Source organism: Tursiops truncatus, chromosome 15 (assembly GCF_011762595.2).
Source record: "Tursiops truncatus isolate mTurTru1 chromosome 15, mTurTru1.mat.Y, whole genome shotgun sequence".
In the NCBI taxonomy this organism is placed as follows: domain Eukaryota; kingdom Metazoa; phylum Chordata; class Mammalia; order Artiodactyla; family Delphinidae; genus Tursiops; species Tursiops truncatus.
The window spans coordinates 15537827-15561938 of NC_047048.1; the positions used below are offsets into that span (position 1 = coordinate 15537827).

The 24112-nt window shown below is 48.0% G+C and overlaps 1 protein-coding gene and 1 non-coding gene across 9 annotated transcripts in view; one reads left to right on the top strand and one right to left on the bottom strand.

Moving 5' to 3' along the window:
• The first annotated feature begins 1652 nt into the window (after positions 1–1652).
• BCL7C (BAF chromatin remodeling complex subunit BCL7C) overlaps positions 1653–24112 on the top strand; it is a 48426-nt gene continuing 25966 nt past the window's right edge. For 2 of the 8 annotated variants that reach the window (XM_073792107.1, XM_073792108.1), the window contains exons 1-5: positions 1654–2035; positions 2510–2666; positions 3000–3108; positions 3202–3363; positions 4814–4899. In XM_073792107.1, the coding sequence (XP_073648208.1) occupies positions 1944–2035; positions 2510–2666; positions 3000–3108; positions 3202–3363; positions 4814–4899 (606 nt within the window). In that variant the 5' untranslated portion in view covers positions 1654–1943. Of the gene's footprint in view, positions 2036–2509; positions 2667–2999; positions 3109–3201; positions 3364–4813; positions 4900–5452; positions 5649–24112 lie in introns of those variants that run through there. The other 6 variants (XM_073792110.1, XM_033839934.2, XM_073792106.1 and 3 more) reach the window with 6 other exon arrangements.
• Positions 18819–18891, bottom strand: TRNAK-UUU (transfer RNA lysine (anticodon UUU)). The gene has a single exon. It is a non-coding gene; the product is annotated as a tRNA-Lys (tRNA).

Below are 24112 nucleotides of genomic sequence, written 5' to 3' on the forward strand. Positions count from 1 at the left end.
TAACAGAAACTGTTGTTGGGTATTTACTATGTGCAAGGCACTGTTCTAAGTTATACAGGTATTAACTCACTCCCATGTTATAGCTGAGGAATTAGAAATAAGTGACTTGTCTAAGGTCACTGGACAAGAACAGCTGGGATTTTACCTCAGCAGTTTGGATCCAGAAATGCTGTCATAACCACCTTCCTATACCTTAACCCCTCTGAACATAGTAACACCAAAACACACAGACACAATAGCCACACCCTTGAAACACATGCACACGTAACAACAGAAATTTAGAAGGTGGCATCTGCTGACAAACACAGCCTCAAACAAAATCAACCAAGACACACTCATTTTAAGTAAACTTTCCATTGAAGTAAAATATACACAGGGAAAAGTACACACATCATAAGGGTACAGCCTGACGAATTTTCCAAGAGTAAATATGCCCTGGGAACCAGCACCAGATTAAGAAACAGAACATGACCAGTTCCCAGAGCCCCCTCTTAGCCCCTCCCAGTCCCAAGGCTGACCACTATTCTGATTTCTCACAACATTAATCGGTTTTGTCTGTTTTTTTTTAATTTTTTAATTTATTTTTTTATTTTTGGCTGCGTTTGGTCTTCATTGCTGCGCCGCGGGCTTTCTTTAGTTGCGATGAGCGGGGGCTACTCTTTGTTGCGGTGTGCAGGCTTCTCATTGCTGTGGCCTCTCCCGTTTTGAAGCACCGGCTCCAGGGGCACAGGCTTGAGTAGTTGTGTCTCTTGGGCTCTATAGCGCAGGCTCAGCAGTTGTGGCACACAGGCTCAGTTGCTCCGCAGCATGTGGGACCTTCCCCGACCAGGGCTCGAACCCGTGTCCCCTGAATTGACAGGCGGATTCTTAACCACTGCGCCACCAGGGAAGCCCGGTTTCGCCTGCTTTGAACTTTATATAAATGGAATCATACAGTGTGTAGTGCTGTCTCTGATTTCTTTCATGAGACTTGTCCCAGTTGTTGGGGGTAGCAGGACATCACTCTCCTTGCTGTGTCCTCCATGGTTTGAACAGACTACAATCATTTTGCACTCCCCTGTCGATGGGTTGTTTCCAGTCTGAGGCTATTATGAATAGAGCTATGAACATTCCAGTACAGGCCCCTTGGTTCTGATACCCACGCATTTCTGTTGGGTGTTAACGACCTAGGAGTGGAACTGCTGGATCATAGAGTTTCACTCGAAAACCGCCAGCTTTCCAAAGTGCCTCTACCAATTTACACTCCCCCAGAAATATGAGGGATCCAGTTGCTCTACTTCTTCGCCTCCACTTGGTAAGGTCCGTCATTCTCACTTTAGCCATTCTGGTGGGTGGAGAGTCAGTCATATTTGCAGTGTCTGGCACGTAACTGGCACTCAGTCAGTAGACTGTTGAATGAATGGGTAGTTGAACACTGTAGAACCAGAGAGCCTGGCGAGGGGGACACACACCCACGCACACGCACACGCGCACACACACACACCCCGTTCCAGGGACGCCCCCACGCGCAGCGGTAGCACACAGGACACACACCCTCTCGCGCCCCCTGGCGCCCACGTGGTCTGAATGCAAGGCCGCAGCCCCACCGCGCGCGTCCAGTCGCCCAGCGGCCCCCAACCTGCCTCTCGGCGGCGGGCAGGAGGCGCTGCTCGTCCGGGTGCCCCGAGGGGGCGGGCCCGGTCGGGGCGGGGTCGGCCGGCTTCCAGGCCTGGGCTCTGGCCTCCCGCGCCGCCCGGCCGCTCCGGGGACGGGCCGGGGCGGGGCGCGGCGGCAGGAAGCGGGGCGGGGACTCGCGGAAGCCTTGGGGAGCGAGGGAGGGCGCGGCCAACTCCCGGAGAGAAGACAGGCCGAGAGAGCGGCGCCCCGGCCTGGCGCCGAGCCTGAGCCAGCCGGACGGGAGGCGGCCCAACCGCGGGCTCGGCCTCGGCCCCAGCCCCGCCAGCATGGCCGGCCGGACCGTGCGGGCCGAGACCCGGAGCCGGGCCAAGGATGACATCAAGAAGGTGATGGCGACCATCGAGAAGGTCCGGAGATGGTGAGCGCTGCTCCGGGGCCAGGGACGGGACACGATGGACCACTCCTCCCCCAGATACGTCTACCCCCCTTCGCCAGCTGTGGCCCCCAGGTGTTAGGTGTGCCTCCCAGCTGCGCCCTGGATCTGCAGGGCTCTATCTTCCTTCTCCTGGCTACACCCTGGGGTCTACAAAGCGTGTTCCCCAGCCCTGCCCTCCCGAGGCTGGAGCTCCCATTTATGCCCCGCCCCCTGAAGCTTTGACACTCCTTTCGCAAGTATGCAGAGTGATCTTCATTGCTTTGGTCCCCAGCCCGGCCCATAGTCGCGCTCTCCACGTATATACCCCAGGGGTCTGCAGAGCCATGACCCCAAGTCACACTCTCTCTCTAGAGGCACCCCCCCATCTATACTCTCGGGTCTGCAGGGTTTCTCCCTCTAACTATGTCCCATTAGCAAAACTGCCCCTTCCCTCCGGCACCACCACCACCTCTACAGGTATCCCCAGATGTGTCCAGCTCCTGGGGTGGCTCTCTCCTCAGGCCTCTCTGACCCAGTCCCCCCACCGTCCCACAGGGAGAAGCGCTGGGTGACTGTGGGCGACACTTCCCTTCGTATCTTCAAGTGGGTGCCAGTGGTGGACCCCCAGGAGGAGGTGAGCAAGTTCTCCCACACCAGGCCCTTCCTCTGTGCAGCCTCAGGCAAGCCCCTCCCCACCCTGGCCTCCACCTCCAGTCCCCACTCAGACCTCAAATGCAGGAGCCCGGACAGATGTTAACAATTAGTAGCAACTCCGCCTCTTCCCCCTCCCCCCACACCAGACCCCGCTCACCCCACCCCAGTTCAAAACCTAACCCAGTGTGCACAACCTGTCCCCTCATGCAGGGCCTTCTGCTTCTCTGTGCCTCAGTTTGCTTATTTGTACGGTGGGGGCTTTGCAAGTGCTAACTAGAAAGCTGACTCTGACCCTTAGCCCTCTAACCCCCAGGAGCGACGGAGGGCAGGTGGCGGGGCAGAGAGATCCCGAGGCCGGGAGCGGAGGGGCAGGGGCGCCAGTCCCCGAGCGGGTGGCCCTCTCATCCTGCTCGATCTCAATGGTATGTAGGGATGCTGAGATGTGGGGGGCTGTGGGGATTGAGGGAGGGGGCTGGAGGCCTCAGGCCCAACCCTTTTGGCTTTTGCTCCCACAGATGAGAACAGTAACCAGAGTTTCCATTCGGAAGGCTCCCTGCAAAAGGGCACCGATCCCAGCCCTGGGGGCACCCCCCAGCCCAGCCGCCCTGTGTCACCTGCTGGACCACCAGAAGGGGTCCCGGAGGATGCTCAGCCCCCACAGCTGGGCCAGGAGAGAGGTAGGACCAGGTGCCTCCCAGGAGCTCTCTCTTCTGAATCTTGTTCTCTCCAAGGTCGAAGCCACCAGCTTACCCCTCGACCTGCTCCCGCTCCTGTGTTGCCTCCTTGGGAGGCCTTCCCTGAGTCCTGTGGAAAGTCACCACCCTTCCTCTAGCGACTATCTGTCTCCTTCCCCTGGCTTCTTGGCATCTGTGGATAACTTAGCACTGTCTGAGGTTTTCATGTAAATTTAGCATTTTACTAGTTAAGTATCTTTCTCTGCCACTCCCACCTCATGTCACTTCCTGAATGTTGGGCCCATATCAATCTTGTTCACTGCTGTATCCTCAGAACACCATGGAACACATAGTAGGTGCTTAATAAATATTTGCTAAGGAATAAGTAATCGTGATAATCGTAAGAGTGATTAATAATAAGAGATAATAACAGCTAATACTTATTGAGCTCTTACTGTGTGCCAGGCACCCTTCTAAGCACTTTCCATGTTTTATCTCATTTAATCCTTACAACAACTCTGTGAGGGTTATGATCTCCATTTATAGATGAGAAACCGAAACCCAGAGAGGTTCAGTAAGTTGCCCAAGCTCACACAGCCAGTGAGCCAGGATCTGGGGTATGAGTCCTCCTCAGCTCCTCTTTCTTCCCATAGAGTCAATCCCCTATCTGGTCAGATTCACCTCCCCAATGTGTCTGCCTTCCCAGGCTCCGTCATCTCTCTCACCCGCACCCAGCTCCAGCCTCCTGGGTCTCCTGTCTTCCAGTTGGACCCACACAGCTACCAGAGCACAAGGTTGACGAGGTCATTTTCCTGCTTCAAAGCCTTCAATGGCTGCCTGTGACCTTTGACTTCTCAGCCTGGCACTCCGGGCCCTTCGTAAACTGTCCCCTGCTGACCTCATTGTTCCCTTCCAAGAACACCATGGCTTGGGCCTGTGTTCCGTGTTGTCTAGATCATACCACACGCTTGTGTACCTTTACTAATATAAAAACAGTAATTGGCATTTATCGAACACTTCCTGTGTGCAGGGCACTGTACTTTTCCTGTGTTATCTCATTTAATTCTTAAAACAGTCTCATGTGGTAATTACTGTAATCATCTCCATTTTACAGGTGGGGAAAACAGGCTTAGAGCAATTAAGTCACTTGCCCAGGGTCAGGATTCGAACCCAGGCAGTCCAACCCCAGAATCTGGGCTTGCCAAGCTTCTGTTCCCTCTGCCTGAAATGTACTCCAGCTCCCCATTTGTCTATCTGATCAAATCTACTCACCCGTCAAGATCCCACCTAAATGTCCTTCCTGTGTTTTCTTCCTGGGTTGCAGCCAGGTGACTGGCACCCCACTCAGTGCTCCAACAGCCCGCGGGCTTATGTGATTGGTGTGTTTCCCTCTTGGTCTGTGCTGTGGTACAGAGCAGCTGTTCAGGGAACACCTGTTAATTTCATGTTCCAGATCCTGGGGGCATAACTGCGGGAGGCACCGATGAACCTCCAATGCTGACCAAGGAGGAGCCTGTTCCGGAATTGCTGGAGGCTGAGGTGAGAGTGTCCAGGAGGCTGGACTCCCAGGTCTTGGAGGGAATGGGGGCTCTGGGGTAGCCAAAGCCTTGGGGGTTGCACTCTTGAGGTCCAGGTGGGAAATGTAGACCTTGGACACAGCTAAAGGCTATAAGGCTGGGTTCTTGGGACTGAAAAGAAAAGGGTGTTTTAGAAACAAAATCCTGCGGGCTGGATTGGGGCTGATTTGAGACCATTAAAAGCCTGAAAAGATCATGGTGCACCTCCAAGTATTTTTTTTTTTTAATCCTAAGAATGTAATTAGCTTAAGAAAGTCCCCCACAAACTTCTGACTTTTCCCACAAGGACTACCGTGATACGTTTTCGAGAAATATCAAATATCAACTTCTTTCCCCCAAATGGTGTTGTTGTTGTTTCCGGCGCCCTACTTAATCTGCGTCCTGGGGCCCTGGCCCTGGGCTAGACTCCCGGGTCCGGGAGGGGAGTGGAGTGGAGGCTTTCGAGAAGGCATAGGCTAGGAGGCTGCACTCCTGGGTTTGGGTGGAGCTCATGCCTGTCCACCCTTCCTCTCCAGGCCCCTGAAGCTTACCCCGTCTTTGAGCCAGTGCCACCTGTCCCCGAGGCAGCCCAGGGTGATACAGAGGACTCGGAGGGCGCCCCCCCACTCAAGCGCATCTGCCCAAATGCCCCTGACCCCTGAGAAGCCGGCCTGCCTGTCCTGTCGCCCCAGGGGTCCCTTTGGCTTTTTACAAATAAAGACCCTTTTGTAATTTCGTGTCATGTCATTTCCCCGTCAGGGCTGGGGAGGGTCTTTGGAGACAGTTTTGTCTCACGCTCCATTTCTCAGATGGGGTCACTGAGGCTCTGAGAGGACCTACCTGTAGTCACACCCTGAGTCAGACATGGAAGAGGGGTTTGAGCCAGGACCCTGCCTCCCCAGCACTCCCTCCACCCTGTCCTGTCCCCCTTACCTTTGACCCTTCCTTCAGCCCTCCTGCTCTGGGAATCCCAGGACCCCTTTTCTTCCTGCTCAGCCCTCCCCTGGGCCCAGCAATTACCAAAGCTCTGGGCAACTAGGCCCGTGATTCCCATTCACACACAGGAACACAGAAGCCCAGAGGGACTTTGGGGCCTGGGAAGACCCAACCCATTCCCTGCCCTCAGGAAGCTACAGCATCGTTCCTCCCTGCCTCTGCTTAGCCATTCCTCCACTGGAGCCCCTGCCCACACTTCTGGTTGAATCTTGCTTGTCTTCGGCTCAGTCACTACCTTCTCCAGGAAGCCTTCCCCAGGCTCAGTGAGTTTCTCCCCTTCGGGCTCCTACAACCCCGTGTGCTCCTTTCCCTTTGTCTCAGCATTTATCAGGCTGTTTGGGGATGGTTGGTTTGTGTGTCTATCTCATCCACTAGGCTGTAGGCTCCTGAGAGCAGAGCTTGGTCCCAGCCTTGCCTAGCAGCACACTAGGCATAGAGCAGTCATAGCAATTGTTGGGTGAATGAATGAATTAATGAATGGGCTGAGGCTGTCCAGGAAGGCTTCTCTGAGTAGGTGGCACACAAGCATGACTCTGAGACATGTACCTCAGTGTGGTATATCTGAAGTCAGAAGTCCTGGTTAAAGTCCTGGCTCTGTTACTCACGAGCTGTGTGGCTCTATGCTGGCTGTTTCCACTCTCTGAGCCTTAGTTTGTTCATCTGAGCAATGGGGACAATAACTAGGCCTGATCTGCTGCAGTGGGTTGTGGGAAACTTCAAATAATATAAGGGTACCTTCACTCTGTGCCTGCAAGAGAGTCAGAGTCAGGTGTATTAGCCCTATTTTTATTTTTTATTTTTTCCTATTTTTATTTTTAACAAAGGAAGAGACTGAGGTTCAGAGAAGACCAAATTGAAGCTTTAAAGAACTTTTTAAAATATTCAGGGTGTTTCCAGCAGCTTCAGTAGTAATATTTGAGCCAGGCTGGCCAGGGGAGCCAGGTGTGCAGTGATGTGGTACATTCATTTCTTGTTGCTGCCTAACAAATTACCACAATTTTAGTGGCTTAAAACAATGCAAATGTATTATCTTAGCATTCTGGGGGTTAGAAGTCCAAAATTACTCTCAGTCGGTTAAAGTAAAAATGTCGACAGGGCTGGTTCCTTCCAGAGACTGTAGGGAAGCATCTGTTTGCCTGCTTTTTCCGGCTTCTGCAGACCACCTGCATCCCTTATGGCCCCTCCCTCCATCTTCAGATCCAGCAGCATAGCATCGTCCAAACTCCCTTTCTGTCTCTGCTTCCATTGTCACATCTGCTTCTCTGACTCTCCTGCCTCCCTCTATTAAAGACTCTTGTGATTACATTGGACCCACCTGCATAATCTAGGCTAATCTTCCCAGCTCAAGATTGTTAATTTCATCACATCGGCAGAATCGTCTTTGCCATGTAAAGTAACATATTCACAGGTTCTGGGGATAAGGCCTGGACATCTTTGGAGGGCCATTATTCAGCCTCAGCACATGTGGTAAAAATCTCAGCCATTTCTAGGGTGTGTGGGTCATCTCGTTATTCCCCTGAATCACCTCATGTGGTGATGAGAGTGCTCTGTAAAATGTAAAGTGCTTTGTACGGATTAGTAGTACAGTGTTAAGGCCCAGAATTCAGGCTCTGGGTTAGAATCTCAGCGTCACCATTCATTCACTGTGTGACCTTGAGCAAGTGACTTAACCTCTCTGTGCCTCAGTTTTCTCATCTGTACAATGGGGATAATAGTAACATCAGCCTGGTGAGATTATTGTGAGGATTAAATGAGGCAATACATGGAGAGAGAGTCCTTGGCTTGGTACATAGTAAGTGCTCAACAAATGGCAGCCGTTTTTCCTATTACCCCATTTTACAGATGAGGATATTAGGGGGTAGGGGTAGAGGCCAGAGACTCACCTGCCAGTGAGACTGGGGAGGAAGAGTCATTTCTGAGTAGGCTTGAAAGGCTGAAGTATGAGTCTTCCCCATTCCTATCCCTCTCCTAGCCCAAGGCCCCAGTCGCCAGGCAGCCGTCCCTTAGCCCAAGCCTGCCCTCACCTTTTCTGTAGCCTACTCTGTAACCTGGTTTAAAAGCCACCTCTTCCATAGCCATATCCCTGACCATCACCTTGCCATGCCATCCCCTTCTGCTCCCCACATCCACACTCTCTTTTTGGAAATTCTTCACCCTTGGCTCTCAGGCCCTAGCCTCCAGTGCTCTCTTCCCCTATGTCACTCTCTCCTTTTCCCGATCCCTTAAATATCTCTCGCTCTGGCCTAGCTCTTTTCATGAACACTTTCCCTGCTAGGTCCCACCTACTCCTTGAATTAATGGTTCCCAAGTCTTTGCTTCCCAGTTCTGCCCCCTACCTCCAGGCTCAGAGAGCCAAATGCCTCACGACATCTCCACCGAGACGTCCCACATATCCTCAGCCTAGCCCTTCTCCCCACCTGTTCCCAGCATCGCCTCTGGGATTCCCCAGAAATGGCCCACAATCCCAGGAGTTGGCTAAGATGGGAGCACCCAGAAGTCAGAGTCAACATCCCATGAGTCACCCTGTCCCGTTAAGTCCTTGTCCTAAATAACCCTCCCACTTGCCCCTTTCTTTAGGGCCCCACTGTTTTGCTGGTAGGCACCAGTGAGTTTCCCTGCTTCGCTCTGGCCCATCAGCAATGCATTGTCCACCCAGCAGCTGGGCGGTCTCGGAAGCCCGAATCTGCCCATGATGCTGCCCGGGGTTAGAACCCTCCAGTCCCCTCATTACCTGCAGGATGGTACCACACTCCGCCTCTTCCTCCCATCCCTGCACAGCTACCCTTGGAACTGCCTATAATCACCCCCAGACACTTTGCTTTTTTACTCACCTCTGCGGCCTTGCTCATGCTGTTTGCTCGGCCAGGAGTGCCCTTCTCGTCCCTCTTCATCTGGGAGATGGCTTCTTGTGTTTCAAACCTCAGCTTCCTGGTGTGGTCTTCTCTCCTCTCCTCGTGCCCCCTGTCCCCTCTTCTGCCGTTTCCAGAGCATCAGGAATTCTCTTGTGATGGTCGATGTTGCCTTCGGTCTCCAGCACCAGACTGCAAGCTCCACGAAGGCAGGGGAATTCCTTTATTCATAGCAACGTGTATTTATTGTGCACTTACTGTTTGCTGGGTACTGTTCTAGGCCCTGGGGATACAGCATAGACAAGATGGAAAAATATCCTTGCCTTCACGGAACTTAGCTTCAGTAAATCAGATTATATGTAGAAAGTTATAAGTACTGTGGAAAAAATAGAGTAAGGGAAGTGGGAAAAAAGCAGATTGCAATTTTACATAGGGAGGTCAGGGGAGGCCTGACTGAGGAGACATTTGAGGAAAAGGTTGAAGGAAGTGAGGGAGAAAGCCTTGCACATATCTGGGGGAAATGCATTCCAGGAAGAGGGAACAGCCAGTGCAAAGGCCCTGAGGGGGCACATGCCTGGAAATGAGATCAGTGCCTCTGGAGCAGAGGGAGGAGGGAGAGAGTGGTGGGAAGTGAGGTCAGGTCAGCAAGGGCCTCAGCGGCAGGACAGGCACATAACCTGTCATTCAAACCTTGAGGATAAAAAAGGATGTATTAGTAATTATCCCCAGATAACAGGTGAAACGGGATAACCAGGATGTAAGGTTATCCTGCTTGGAGGCCATTGTCAGGACTTTGGCTTTTGTTCTGGGTGAGATGAAGAGCTATTGAAGGGGTCTGAGCAGAGGAGTAACATGATCAGACTTAGAGGGCTTTTTCCCTTAATATTTTATTATAGTTTTAAAGTTTACAGCAAAATTGGAAGAATTGTACAGGTAACACTGATGTACCTACCACCTATATTCTATATAACATTTTACTGTTTGCTTTACCACATAGCCCTATCCATCCATCTAACAACCTTTCTTATTTTCTTGATACACTTCAAAATAAGTTGCAAACGGTGCTATACTTCCCTCCCTACACTTCGGCATGCACATTTTTCACTAGAGTCCAGTATTTATTTATAGGTTTTTCTTTTCCTGTAAAAAGAAAAACTTCATACAGTATTCATATAGCAAAACTATTCATATAGCAAAATGCACAGGTGTTAACTGTGATCCAGTGAGTTTCAACAAATATATAATTTGCATGATGCAAGCCCTTATCAACTATATCACTATCCCCCCCCCCGGAAAGTCTCCTGTTGCCCCTTCCCTGTCCCCAGCTCCCTAGAGACAGCGCTGTTCTGATTTTGGTTTTGATTAGGTCAACCTGTTGCTGAACTTCGCATGCATGGAATGCATGTGCTCCTTTGCATCCATGTCCTTTCACTCAGCATAATGTTTCTGAGAGTTACCCACTCTGTTGCTTGGATCAGTAGTTTGTTCCTTTCTATCGCTGGGTTAGATGCCATAGACTTGTCTTTGACTAGGATTGCTCTGCTGGGTGGAGAGCAGATGGGTCCAAGTTCTCTGCCTGTTTCTGTTTCCCCACACAAGCCTGTCAGGCCTAGGGCTCAGAGCCCTGGATGAGTACATCCCAGGGAGATGGATAGCCTTTTCTCAGGGACCTTTCAAACCTCAGCTTCCTGTTGTGGTCTTCTCTCCTCTCCTCGCATCAGTCCCCCAGAAATCTGGGGAGACAGAACGATATCAGAGGTAGGATCTAGGGTGACCAAGCATTCTGGTTTGCCCAGGACTTTCCCCATGTTAGCCCTTCAAGTTCCATTCCCGGGAATCCCTCAGTTCTCGGCAAACTGGGATCCCACCACTGCCCCTAGGCTCCCAGGCCCTTTCTCACTCCAGACTACACTTCCTTCCTTCTAAGAATTGATTTTCCTTAAACTCCAAACTGGTCTGCTGCTCCCTTGCTCTAAAACTTCCCATGGCTCCCCATGGCTTTGCCTGGCAACCCAAAGGATATACTCAGCCTATGTCAGTGGTTCTCAAACTTTGCTGCATATTGGAACCACCTGGGAAATTTTGATGTCTGGCTTCTACCCCCAGACATTTTCATTGGTATAGGATGCGACTGGGGCATTGGCTCCACAGGTGACGCTCATATCCTGCAAAGTTTGGGACTCACTGGCCTATGGGTATGATTTGATTGGCTTACCTGGTGTTGAATGTGTTGCCAATACTTAAAATTAAGTGATTTCATACAAAAATCTGGCCTCCCGGCTACGTTTGACAAAGCAGAAGCTCTGAGACATTGAGTCTGCTTCGAAGCATGGTCATTACCTAGGGGTGAGGGCGCTGGCTGCCCTTGGCGATGGAGCATGTGCTCTCCAGTCCCTAGAGTCCCCACCACCCCTCCACGTCTTGCTCTTCTCGTTCATGTTCATTTGCATGGCCTGCAGGCTAATGTCTGAGCTCTCCAGCCTGGTCCCCGCTCACCTCCTCAGCCTCTTCTTCCAGGATGCTCACCTCGCTTCCTGCCTTCCTGCCACATGGGCCTCATGGTGCCCTTTCCCACCTGCCTTTGCCCATGCAGTTCTTGCGCCAAACTCCTTATCATGGCAGACCAGGCCCTGCTCAGTTGCTCAGTTTGGCCTCTGCCCTCCTCTCTCCCTCCTCCCCCCTGAGCTCTCTACCATCTAACCCACGGAACTTCAAACACACCAAAGCTGGCCAAAGCTAGTTCCCATCTTAGCCCTTGCTGCTCTGTCTGCCTGGGAAACCCTTCCCTTCCTCCCTTCCTCTTTCTTCCTGGCTGATGCCTACTCATCTTTCAGGCCTTGGCTTGGATCTCACCTCCTTCAGCAAGGTCCCGTGATCCTCAAACTAGGTCACGTTCTGGGTTAGTCACCGTACTTCCTCTTTCACTTGACGTGTCACTTTCCCCTGCTAGAGTAAGGCCACGTTGTTCATCTCTGTTGCAGGGCCTCCTGTAGTGACTGGTAAGTAGTAGGTGTTTGTTAGTGATAAATGAATGAAAGACCACCTCCCTTTCTCCACTGGCAAATCCTACTCCTTTTCCTGTTACATTTCTACTATAGCATTCAGCTCTCTGTTCTCCTGGAGACCCAAAACCTCACTGAGGTCAGGTGATCCACTGAGTTTTAGCTCAGGTCCTTCTCACAGTGGGCTGAGTGGGTCCCCAAACCCATCCTGTGGTGTTTGCCCAGTTTCAGAAGGTGTATCTGGAATAGGCATACTCAGCAACGGGTAGACTCCCCACATCCGTTGAAGGCAGGGCTGTGACTGGTTGGTGACCCCCAGGTCCCCACACAGGGCAAGTGGAAGGGCAGAGCACAATAACTTACTTTCTATTCCCTTATATTGTCTGTTGGCAATGGCTCTTCTGCCTGTCCCCTCCTTTGTTCCTCCAGTCAGCTCTGGGATGCAACTGTGGTGTAGTGAAGGGTCAGGATGCAGAATAGGAATGGAGGTGTTCCAGATTCAATTGATTTGTACTAACTGTGTGATCTTGGGAAAGTCATTTCCTTGTCTAGACCTTAGTTGCCTCATCTGAAACATGAAACCAATATTATCTTTTCCATATACAGTAAGTCTCCTACATACGAACCTTCAAGTTGTGAACTTTCAAAGATGCGAATTGCGTTCGCACGTCCAGTCACGTAAATTAGTTCACGTGTCTGGCGTACATTGTCACCTGTGTGCATCCTCTACAAGTGGTTGTGTTTTTGTGTACTTTACAGTATTGTATGGGGTACAGTAGTACAGTATCTTTATTTCAAGCCCAGGATGTCTGGAAGCAAGTGTAAAAGCAGTGGTGTTGTAGCTGGTACTGCTAAGAAGCGCCAAGCTATAATGATGGAAACAAAAGTGAAAATAGGGCTTCCCTGGTGGCGCAGTGGTTGAGAGTCCGCCTGCCGATGCAGGGGACATGGGTTCGTGCCCTGGTCCGGGAAGATCCCACATGCCGCGGAGCGGCCAGGCCCGTGAGCCATGGCCGCTGAGCCTGCTCGTCCGGAGCCTGTGCTCCGCAACGGGAGAGGCCACAGCAGTGAGAGGCCCGCGTACTGCAAAAAAATAAAAATAAAAAAAAAAATAATAATTGAGAGAGTGGAGCGAGGTGAAAAGATGGTAGATGTCACTCGTTCTTATAGCATGAATCGTTCAACCATCAGCACAATTCTAAAGAACAAGGACAAGATCATGGAACATGTGAAGTCTGCTGTGCCGAAGATGTGGACAATAGTATCGAAGAAGCGTGGAAAAGTGATGGAGGAGATGGAGAAACTTCTCAGAGTGTGGGTGCAGAATCAGCATCAGCGTCGAGTCCCGCTCAGCTTAATGCTGATTCAAGAGAAAGCTAAAACCCTTTATGAAGACTCAAAGAAGAAACACAGCGAAGAATCAGAGGGTGCATTGTTTAATGCCGGCTGGTTTCATCGGTTCCAGGCTAGAGCCAACCTTCAAAACGTAAAAGGAAGTGGTGAGGCAGCGAGTGCAGATACGGTAGCTGCCCGGGAGTTTCCTGAAACACTTCAAGCAATCATTGATGAAGGCACGTACTGTACTAATGAAGACCTGATGGAATTGGAGGCCCAGAGGAAGGACAAAGAGAGACAAGAGGAAGAAGAGATAACTGAAGAACCGAAGAGATTCACGATGCAGGAAATGGCAAGGGGATTTTCTTTATTTGAGGAGGCACTGTTAGTTTTTGAGGCACAGGACCTGAACGTAGAACAGTACACGAAGGTTGCAGCAGCCGTTCAGCATGCAATCCAGTGCTACCATGTCATCTACAACAAGGAAAAAAGAACTACTACCCAGACATCACTGGATCGTTTTTTCAGGAGGGTTGATATAATTGAATCCAGCAAGGAACCAGAACCTGTGCCATCAACGTTAGGCCTGAGTGAAATTGAAGCTTGCCCTCCGTCTCCTATTGCTGACGATCCTTCAGCTCTACCATTTCCCACCTCTTCTCCCTCTTCCAGTCAGTAACTCTTCTTGCCTGTTCACTTGATACCAGCCCCCGTATGCCAGCTGTTGTAGTGCACTGCTGTACTTTTCAAGGTACTGTACTGTAAAATTGTTTTATTTTTTGTGTTTGTTTGTTATGTATTATTTGTGTGAAAAGTATTATTAACCTATTACAGTACAGTACTATATAGCCAATTGTGTTAGTTGGGGTACCTAGGCTAGCTTTGTTGGACATAGGAACAAATTGGACTTAGGAACATGCTCTCGGAATGGAACTGGTTTGTATTTAGGGAACTTATATAATATATATATATATTTTTTAATCTTTTCCTCATCTATCTTTGACCCGTGTCGGGAGCAGAGTGAACCAAGTGCAGACCACGCACGGAGAAGCTGTATGTAAACCAAATTTTTGTGAAGCGAATAATATTTCCAATCTTTAATTTTTAAAATCACCGGTAGGACTACAGGCACTCTGGGAAATGCAGTGCTAAAGAAACGAAAGTAAAAGTCTGTTGTAATCGATTATAACCCCAGCTGAGGTTTTACTGTATCTATTGTAAGATATTGTGAAGGAGCCAGAGAGAGTCGGTTGGCATCAATGAAAACAGCCCTAAATGGGGCGCCAGGGCTCTGGTACAGCTGCCGTGTGACTTCAGTCACCTTGTCTGTAAAATTGGACCCACAGATCCGGCTCCCCTTCCTGCCTTTGGTGAAGGTTCCTGGAAACAAAGGAGGGCAGTGCGCCTCGGAAACGGCCGAGCGCGGGGAGGGCGCCCCGCGGCGAATCAAGTGTTAAGGGCACCGAGCGCCCAGCTCGGGTCCTAGAGAGGCCGCGGCGGACTTCCGGTGCGGGCGCTCCGGACACGATTTTTCCCAGGGCTGCGGGGCGCGGGCGGGGGACTGTGCCGCCGAGGTTGTGTCTGCTCTACAGCAGCAGATCAGGGTCACCTAGGCCGGGACCTGCGGACGTGCCCCTTCCCCCGAGTTCCTGACCAGCATTTTTGACCGTGGGCAGCATGTGGACCCTCTGGGCCTTTGTCTCCCCGGCTGTAATGCCGGCGTGAGGATCCCGGGACTAGCCGATCACAGTCGGTTTCTTTTATTTACTTGCCCCTGGGAATCCACTGTCTCCCCATTATACAGTCCAGGAAACCGAGGCCCAGTAAGAGAATGTGACTTTGGAATGGCAAAGACAAGCTTTCCCACCAGTGTATCTAGTCCGGGCAGAGGCATAGTTCAAAACCACATCCCTTGATTCCTAGCACTGCTGCTCCAAGAGTTTAAGGACGTTTATGATGAGAGCCACTATTGAGAGCTTACTCTGTGTCAGGAGCGGTGCATACATACCTCGGGAGATGTCCACATTTTGCAAGTAAGAAAAGTGAGGTTCAGGGCGATTTTCTCCACAGTCATGATGCAGGACAGTGGGTGAGTAGCGAGGGTTATAAACCAGGTTTGTGCGACTTGACTGGCAGATCTGTTTGGGGGAATATTAGCTAACATTGAGTGCTTATGACTGAATCCTTTCATAAGGGGGCAAAAGCTTGCCACAGGGAGATGATGGGGAGCGAGGGATGCTCACCGACCTGGTTAAGTTAAATAATAGTGGTCCTGGTTCAGGTATCTTTGCATCCTTTCATTTACCTCAAGGAGAAAAAAAATAAGATTTAACCGTTTTCTCTTTTTACTAACAACTTTTATTGAGAGATCATTCATATACCGTACAATTCACCCATTCAAAGTGTACAATCTAGTGGTTCTTTAAGTATATTCAAAGAGGTGTGCAGCTATCACCACAGTCAACTTTAGAACATTTTCATCACCCTCAAACCATACCCATTAGCAGTCATCCCCATTCTCCTCCAGCCCTAGACTATCACTAATCTACTTTCTGTCTCTGTAGACTTGCCTATTCTGGACATTTCATATACAGCCATAAGTGGCCTTTTATGACTGAGATAATCTCTTTTTTAAACAAAGTCCAGGCCTTGAGCTCAGAGCTTTGGCCTATAACCATCGCAAGCGAGAATTGAATACCATCGTTTTGATTTTGTTGTATTTATTTTTTACCATTCTAGGGTAAGTGATAGGTACTTCCTGTTTATGGTAGTGATATAAAGTTTCCTTCTTGAATACATGTTTTTCCATTTTAAAAGTTGATATTTTTAAAGGACAAGATTAAGCAAATAGTAGAGATGGTGTACAGGTGTCTGAAGGCTGGGAACATGGGATATGAATGAAGTTTTGAAAACACTAGGTTGTCTGATTTGAGGCTTTACAGGACATAGTTGGAAAACCACCCTATTATTCCAATTCAATCTCCTAACAGTTCATAAGAGGAAGTGCATCATTTTACTGATGAAGAAACAGGTATAGGGACTTCGCTGGTGGTGCAGTGGTTAAGACTCTGCACTCCCAATACAGGTGCCCTGGGTTCAATCCATGGTCAGGGAACTAGATTCCACATGCATGCTGCAACTAAGAGTTCGCATACCACAACTAAGGAGCCTGCGTACTGCAACTAAGGAGCCAGCAAGCCGCAACTAAGGATCCTGCGAGCCGCAACTGAGGAGCCCACCTGCTGCAACTAAGGAGCCCACGTGCCACAACTAAGGATCCCTCAAGTCACAACTAAGGACCCTGCGAGCTGCAACTAAGGAGGCCACTTGCCGCAACTAAGACCCAGCGCAACCAAATAAATTTAAAAAAAAAGAAAAAGGAACAGGTATAGAAAAGTTAACTATGGTAACTGGTCCAAGGTCACACAGCTAGTGACAGAACCTAGACTTAACCTAAGGTCTCTTTAATTCCAAAGACTACCTATTAACCAAGTTTGAAAGTAAAACTGGGGGTGAGGAATGGAGTAGCAGGCTTGAGAGAGGACTCTAGCCACTAGACCAAAACATGTGGGGACCAGGCTAGTTGTTTTGGGTATCCCTTCAAACAAATAATCAAATATTTTTTTAAAAAACAATGCAATTTGTGACTCTAAGCAGAGATTCCATCTCAGGCACTGTTGGGGCTTTCTTCCTCTCTCAAGGGCACACCAGAATCCAAGAAGTGTTGCCTGGATAACTAGGGGTGTGTGTATGTGTGTGTGTGTTGGTGCCAGGGAGGGTCTAATCCCTTGTTCATCTTGGCTGCTGTTGGCATCGCTGTCCAAGGGACAGTGGTCCTTTAAAGTCCATGGCTTCTGCCCCATACCACATGCAAGGCACCAGAATCTAGGGCTGCCTGAGACTCCTTGTATGTAGGATCCCATGATTCCTGGAATATCAGGCAGCCACCTACTCCTAGGACTGGCTAGTTTCATGGAGCACAGCCTTGGGGCATGTGCCAGGACTCCCGCTCTCCCCTTCCAGGCCTGGGGACTTTTCCATCCCTTGTCATCACCTCCACCAAGACCCTCTGCCTCCCACCCTCCTACCCTTCTTAATACACTTCATATTCTTTCACTGTTGGCTTTGATAGCACATTAAACTCAGAGCCCATTTCCATTTAAACTAGTTTTCTTTTCCTTGAGGGCAAAGAAAGGAGGGAGCTTAATTTTTAAATCTTAACTTTAAAAATGTAGCATACAGAAGACAAACATACTTGGTCCTCCCCTCACATAGCTGTGCATTTCAGCTTGGACCCAAACTTGACGTTAATCACACCTATCCTCCTTCAAAGGCAGTTAGGGTCCATTGTTATTCAACTTGAGTGAGAATCTCAACCCTCACTCCAAGCAGTTTAGATCTAAGAATAATTTGGGGCCATATAGAACCAAATAGCTAACCCGGAGCCAGGTAATACTCTAAGAAACTACATGCATAACCTCACAAAAATCATTTCAACAACTCTGTGAGATAAGTAGTATTATTGTGTCCATTTTACAGATGGGAAAACTGAGGCACGGAGAAGTTAAGTCACTTGTCCAAGGTCCCCCAGTCAGTAAATAGTAGAGGCAGATGTGAGTCCACGTAGTCTGATTGGAGAGCATGTGATCTCGAACACAGAGCACAGACTCTGAAGTCAGACTATTTCCTTCATCATCTACAGCAAAATTTTAGTGTTCCCTATTCTTCGCAACTTTCTAATGAAAGCAGGCTTTTCCTTTTTTTTAATTTTTCTTTATTTATTTTTGGCTGCGTTGGGTCTTTGTTGCTTTGCACGGGCTTTCTCTAGTTGCGGTGAGCGGGGTCTACTCTTGGTTGCAGTGCACGGGATTCTCACCGCAGTGGCTTCTCTTGTTGCAGAGCACGGGCTCTAGGCGCGTGGGCTTCAATAGTTGTGGCACGCGGGCTCAGTAGTTGTGGCGCATGGGCTTAGTTGCTCCGCAGCATGTGGGATCTTCCCAGACCAGGGCTCGAACCCACGACCCCTGCACTGGCAGGTGGATTTTTAACCACTGCGCCACCAGGGAAGTATGAAAGCAGGCTCTTTTTTTTTTTTTTTCCTTTTTTTTTCAATTTCAAAATTAAACTCAAAGACCCCTGTAAAGAGAGTGTTCCTGTAAAGAAAGGAGTCTCACAGTCTGCTCTAAGGAGACATTTTCTGCCACGGCTTTCAGAGCAGCAAGTGGGCTGAGGGGCTTGGAGTTTGGGGGAAAGGAGATGGGGATCCTTGAACCTTGTGGGGAGCAAGGACATGATGGTAACAGTGGCTCCCATTGACTGGGTCTTCCTAACATGCCAGGCCCTAGGTTAAGTGCTAGATAGAGGGGTATATGTAATGTGTATGTTTACATGAGACACACACTAGAGGTCAAGTTTTTATCCACCGCCCTACTCTACGCTTCTAGATTTTTAGAGGGGAGTTTTTTTAGAGATCACTTCATACCTCCTAATTTATAGGTGAGGAATCATTTCGGTTCATTCCTCAACAGCCATGGAAGTTCTGTTCTATGCTGGGCCCCATGCTGAGCTCTTAGGAAAGATAGAAAAGAACAATTCAAGGTGTTAGCAATAGGAATCTCTGGGTGGTAGGAATATAGTGTTACTCTTATTTTTTCTTATCTGTATTTCTGTACTTTCTTTCTTTCTTTCTTGGCCATGCCGTGTGGCTTGTGGGATCTTAGTTCCCTGACCAGGGATCGAACCTGGGCCCTCAGCAGTAAAAGCGCAGAGTCCTAACCACTGGACCACCAGGGAATTCCCTGTATTTTCTTTTTCATAATAAAATAAAAATAAGTTCCCCCCCCCATTATGCCCCTACATGTACCGTACTCTTTCTCCAGTTTAAATGATTACACACCTCAAAACCCCATGGTGGGAGAAATTCCAGTTAAGGAATTCAAGACCTTGTACTAGAGAGGTGTCCTCCTAATTCACATGGCAGCTGCATCTGCAGTCCCATCATGACACCCCACTTTCCTCCTCTCAAATCCCCAATGGGCCCAGGAATTGGCATCTGAACCCAATTTTCCATAACAGTGATTCTCAGTGGGGCCTGAGCATTCAGAAAAGCATAGGGCAGATTTGATTGTCATAATTTCTGAGGCCGCTACAGGCATGCAGTTAGCAGGAACGAGGGACGGTGGTCATCCTGTAATTCACCAGGCAGTGTCCACAGCAAAGGTCATACCCAGAACGCCAGTGGACTCCTGTAGGCTGACCTGGTGGCCTGGGAGGCGTTTGGGCCTGGAAATACTGCCCGACTGGATCATGCCTACCCAGCTGATCAGATCTAACCTCTTGGGAAGTTTGAAAGCCAGACCCAGAAAAAGTGAACTGAAACAGCAGGGGCCATGAGAGCCCATATCAGGAGTCTGGTGGGGTCACTGTGCTGGGAGTGAATGTGCCACTTCTAAGGAACAAGGACGTTCCAGGGACCCCATGACTTCCGTGGGTCTCAAAGGGCATGACCAATGTCCCAGGTGTCTGTGAGGCTCCACCATAAATGCTCAGCAGCTACATGGGATACATAAGCCTATGAAAAATCCTACACATTTTTTTCTTTTACTGAAAGTTACTGAATAGGCATAGAGTGGCATTTTAAATATTTTCAAACTACTTCCTCTATTAATGGATATTCTATATACCCTTCCTTATTTTGTTGAGATGTTTTAGGATTCATTCTTTCTGTGGGTTATTTTGGGATAGGTAGCATGCCCTCTGAGAGGGATATTCTTCTATGGAATGTTTGTTGCCTTTTTAATTTTTACAGCTCCAGGTCCCAAGGTCATAACAAGGAATGATTTGAAATTTGTATGAACTGGATCTGAAATCCTCAGAGTTGCCTATAAGTTGAACAGAAAGAAGTAAATTCACATATTTAAGTGTTTGGATAAGTAGACTTTGTGACTGGGGAAGTATTATACCCCTGAACAACATCTAGCTAAATATTTTGTTCAATATATAATTTTTGTTAATTAAAATAATTAACGTTATAGGCTCAGAGAGGGAAAGCAATTGGCTCAGAGTCACACAGCAAGTTAGTGCAAAGCTAGAACTACAACTTTGGTTCCTTATCTTGAAGCTCAGTGCTCTTTCCATTCGTTCTCTCCCCATGACTGTTGACTCACAAAGCTATGGGCAAGGAGGAAGTTTGGCTTAAGAGTGAAGCTGGGGGAATTCCCTGGCAATCCAGTAGTTAGGACTCTGCACTTTCAGTGCCGAGGGCCTGGGTTCAATCTCTGGTCCGGGAACTAAGAACCACGCAAGGCACGCAATGTGGCCGAAAATATATATCAGATAAAATTTTAAAAAGAGTGAAGCTGAAAAGAAAAGGAAGATGAAGTATAGGTCATAACAGGAAGGCAAACATCTTAATGCTTTTTTTGTTGTTGTATCAGTATTCTATTGTTGTAGCAAATTACCACATATTTGGTGGCTTAAAATAACATAGATTTATTATCTTACAGTGTTGGAGGTCAGAAGTCCAACATGGGTCTCACTGGGCTAAAATCAAGGGGTAGGGAGCGCTGTGTTCCTTCCAAGGCTCTAGAGGAGGATCCGTTTCCTCACCTTTTCCTGCTTCCGGAGGAACTCCATAGTCCTTGGCTTGTGGTCCCCTTCCCCCTTCTTCAGAGCAGCAATGTTGCATCTCTCTGACCATTCTTCCACAGTTACGTCTCCCTCTGACCATAACCAGAAAAGGTTTTCCAATTTAAAGGACTCGTATGATTACACTGGCCACCTGGATTATCCCGGATAATGTCCCTGTCTCAAGGACTTCAGTTTAATCACATCTGCAGAGTCCCTTCTGCCATGTAAAGTAACAGATTCAGAGGTTCTGGGGATTAGGATGTGGACATTTTAGGACATTAGACAAAGGCCATTATTCTCCCTATCACAGTTATGAAATATCATGCATAGACATTCATAGAGAAATAGCTTAACATGATATTATAGGACAAAATACCCTCATAACCACCACCCAGAACCAGAAATAAACATTGCCAGAATCTTGGCAAGAACTCTTCCCTCAATCTTGTTGTTTTGGTTGCATTTGCCTGAAAATTTTTGTCCGTTTATGTGAAACATTTTTGTCACTTTATGTGTTTCCTATAAATTGCTTATAGCTAGATTTTAAAGTCATTTAGTTTCTGCCTTATAATAGGTTAATCAGTCTGTTCATATTTATTGTAATAAACAATATACTTTTTTCTTTCTACCTTATTTTACATTTACTATTTATTTTTCATTAATGTTTTCCTGTTTGCATTTTTTTTTAACTTTTGTTGACTTGGTCAAGTTTCTATTTATTGCCGTCCACCCTCCCCTTTATTAAGCTGCTAGTGTTTATCTTTTCTTTCCTAGCAATCACAATTATTCTTAAATTGTTGTATCAGTACATGGTAATAATCCTACCCCTTCACCAAAATGTTTTACTTGCCCATTCCCACACAATCTCCTGAAAGATGATACCTTTAGAATGCTGTTAACTTCCCCACTCTCCCTACTCCTGGAGTTTTACTAAGATAGTTTACAGGGGTTTTTTTTTGTTCTACTCTATTATTAGGTTTTCCATTAAAGTTCATGACTTCTGCAAAAGAATCCTTACTTAATACCTAAAGCACAAATTCCCAGTCTATCTCCTACCATTTAAACCGAACTATATATATCGCAAGATTCGTTGCTCACCTCTGCTACCCCATCTCTTCCTCTTGCATTATCATGAGCTCTCAATCACTATTGAGAGAATTTCTTGAGCACTTCCGTCAGATAGGCATGCACTGAATCTTGTAGGCTAGCAGATGTCTTTCTTTTGCCCTGGTTGAGAAGTGACACGATGACTTGCTTTGATTTTGGGGTTACACTCCTTTTCTCTTAGCAGTCTGTATTCTACTGTCTCCTAACTCATAGGGTTGCAGATGGGTGGTCTTAAACTAGTCTGATTCTTGCTCCTTTATAAATAACCTAGTCTTTCTATCTGGAAGCTTACAAATTGTAGTGGTTGTTGTTTTCTACCTCTGGAATTTAGGGATTTCATCAGGATATGTCTAGATGTTTATCTTCATTCATGTCAGTCTTTTAATCTTCAGACTCAAATTTCCCTCTCCACCTGTTACTTTTCTCTCCTCTGGGGACTCCTATTATTTGTGTGTTAAGTCTTCTGGATCTGTCCTTCAAATTTACATTTAATGGTATGATTTCTTTTCCCTTGTATTTTTGATGTGTTGTAAGATTTCTTCCAGTATCTTTGAGTCTCTCATTACTGACTGTGCCAATTACCAAGTATGTCTATTTTAATGATAAATTCAGGCATTGAAGAAATAACCACAGAATGGGTCTATGGGCCACCTAGGCCCACTGAATTGGCCTGGAGTTAAGATTCCATCTATCACCTGGCTGCTGTAAGCATCTACTTTGACTGGTGGATCACGGTGGCATTTTGGGTCCCTAGGAATGTGTCCATTAGAGCCAATGTCTAATAACCCATGAAGGGTCTGGATAGTTCCTTTTACCCAGTGCACACCCTAGTAAAACGGCCACAGGTCCCTTTGGGGAAGGCTTAGGGAGACACTTATGATGAATACTTGCAGCAATGGTACAAGGTCCTTCCTCAAGGAGACTTAGCATCACCCTCAGTTAAGCGACTCTAGGTCTATGATTGACTTGGGTCTGCGGACTAGTGACAGGCTATGATTCTCCACTGTGACAACTCAAATCAGAATTTTGGCTACCAGGCCTAGGGTTTCTCCTGTAGATCAAGCAGAAGAGAAACACTTCCAGAATGGTGGAGTGAGGACCTCTGAAAATTCGCTCCTTCATAAAAACAAGAAGAACTCTGGCTAAAATGGTCAAAATAAGCTTTTTCAGAACTCTGAAAATTAACCAAAGCCTAGCTACAACCCAAGGAGCATTTACTCCAGAAAAACAGCTGTGCCCTAGTGAGAACAGTGAACTTTGTGCAGTTTTAACTTGCCTTAGTCCCATTCTCCTCTTCACAGGTTCACAGAAACCTTGAAAACTAAAAGCCTCACAACTAAAGGAATTGTGAAAACCCGTGCTTAGTAGCCACAGGAGGGGGAACAGGTCTGAATCTCCGTAACAGCTCCATTCCCAGAGAAGTATCTCTGTTTGGTAGCGCTCTGAAAAGCTCTATTCTCAGAGTTTGTCTTTATTTGACCCGACTCAGAACTCTCCCTGTGCTACAGCCGTATCCCTAGGGATAGGTTGAAACATCCCTAGTTTAAAACAATCAGTGGCCATTGTTTAATATCACAGCAGCCTGAGATGGTGATACCAGTTTTGGGATAACGAGAGGCTGGACCTCAGTCCCTGGTTGGGGAACTAAGATCCCGCAAACTGTGCAGCACGGCCAAAAAATTAAAAAATAAAAACTTAAAAAAAAAAAGGGGCTAGCGACTTCCCTGGTGGCACAGTGGTTAAGGCTCTGCGTTCCCAATGCAGGGGGCCCAGGTTCCATTCCTGGTCAGGGAACTAGATCCCACGTGCATGCTGCAACTAAGAGTTCGTGTACCACAACTAAGGAGCCCACATGCCGCAACTCCCTAAGGAGCCTACCTACTGCAACTAAGACCCGGCGCAACCAACTAAATAAATAAATATTTAAAAAAAAAAAAAAGAGGCTGGACCAAAAAAAACACAAAAAAACTTAAAAGGAAAAACTAGGGAATGAAATATCCATAGAGGGCTTTGAAAAGCCCTGACACATTCCTGGGAATCCCTATAAGGTCACAAGCATGAGTAGGGCTGTATGCACTCAGGAAAGACCTGAGAAGACCCTAAGCTCTTACCTCTAGCTGACCTTGATGCTCTGTGCAAGCAGGAAGTGGAAGTTAAAGCAGTGTTGTGCACACACACACACACAGAGCCCCTCAGAAAAGGCTAGGAAATTTATTGGTTGAATGCATTAGAGGAAATCTCTGTCCAATCATTAGCTGACCACTAAGCAAGCTAATCG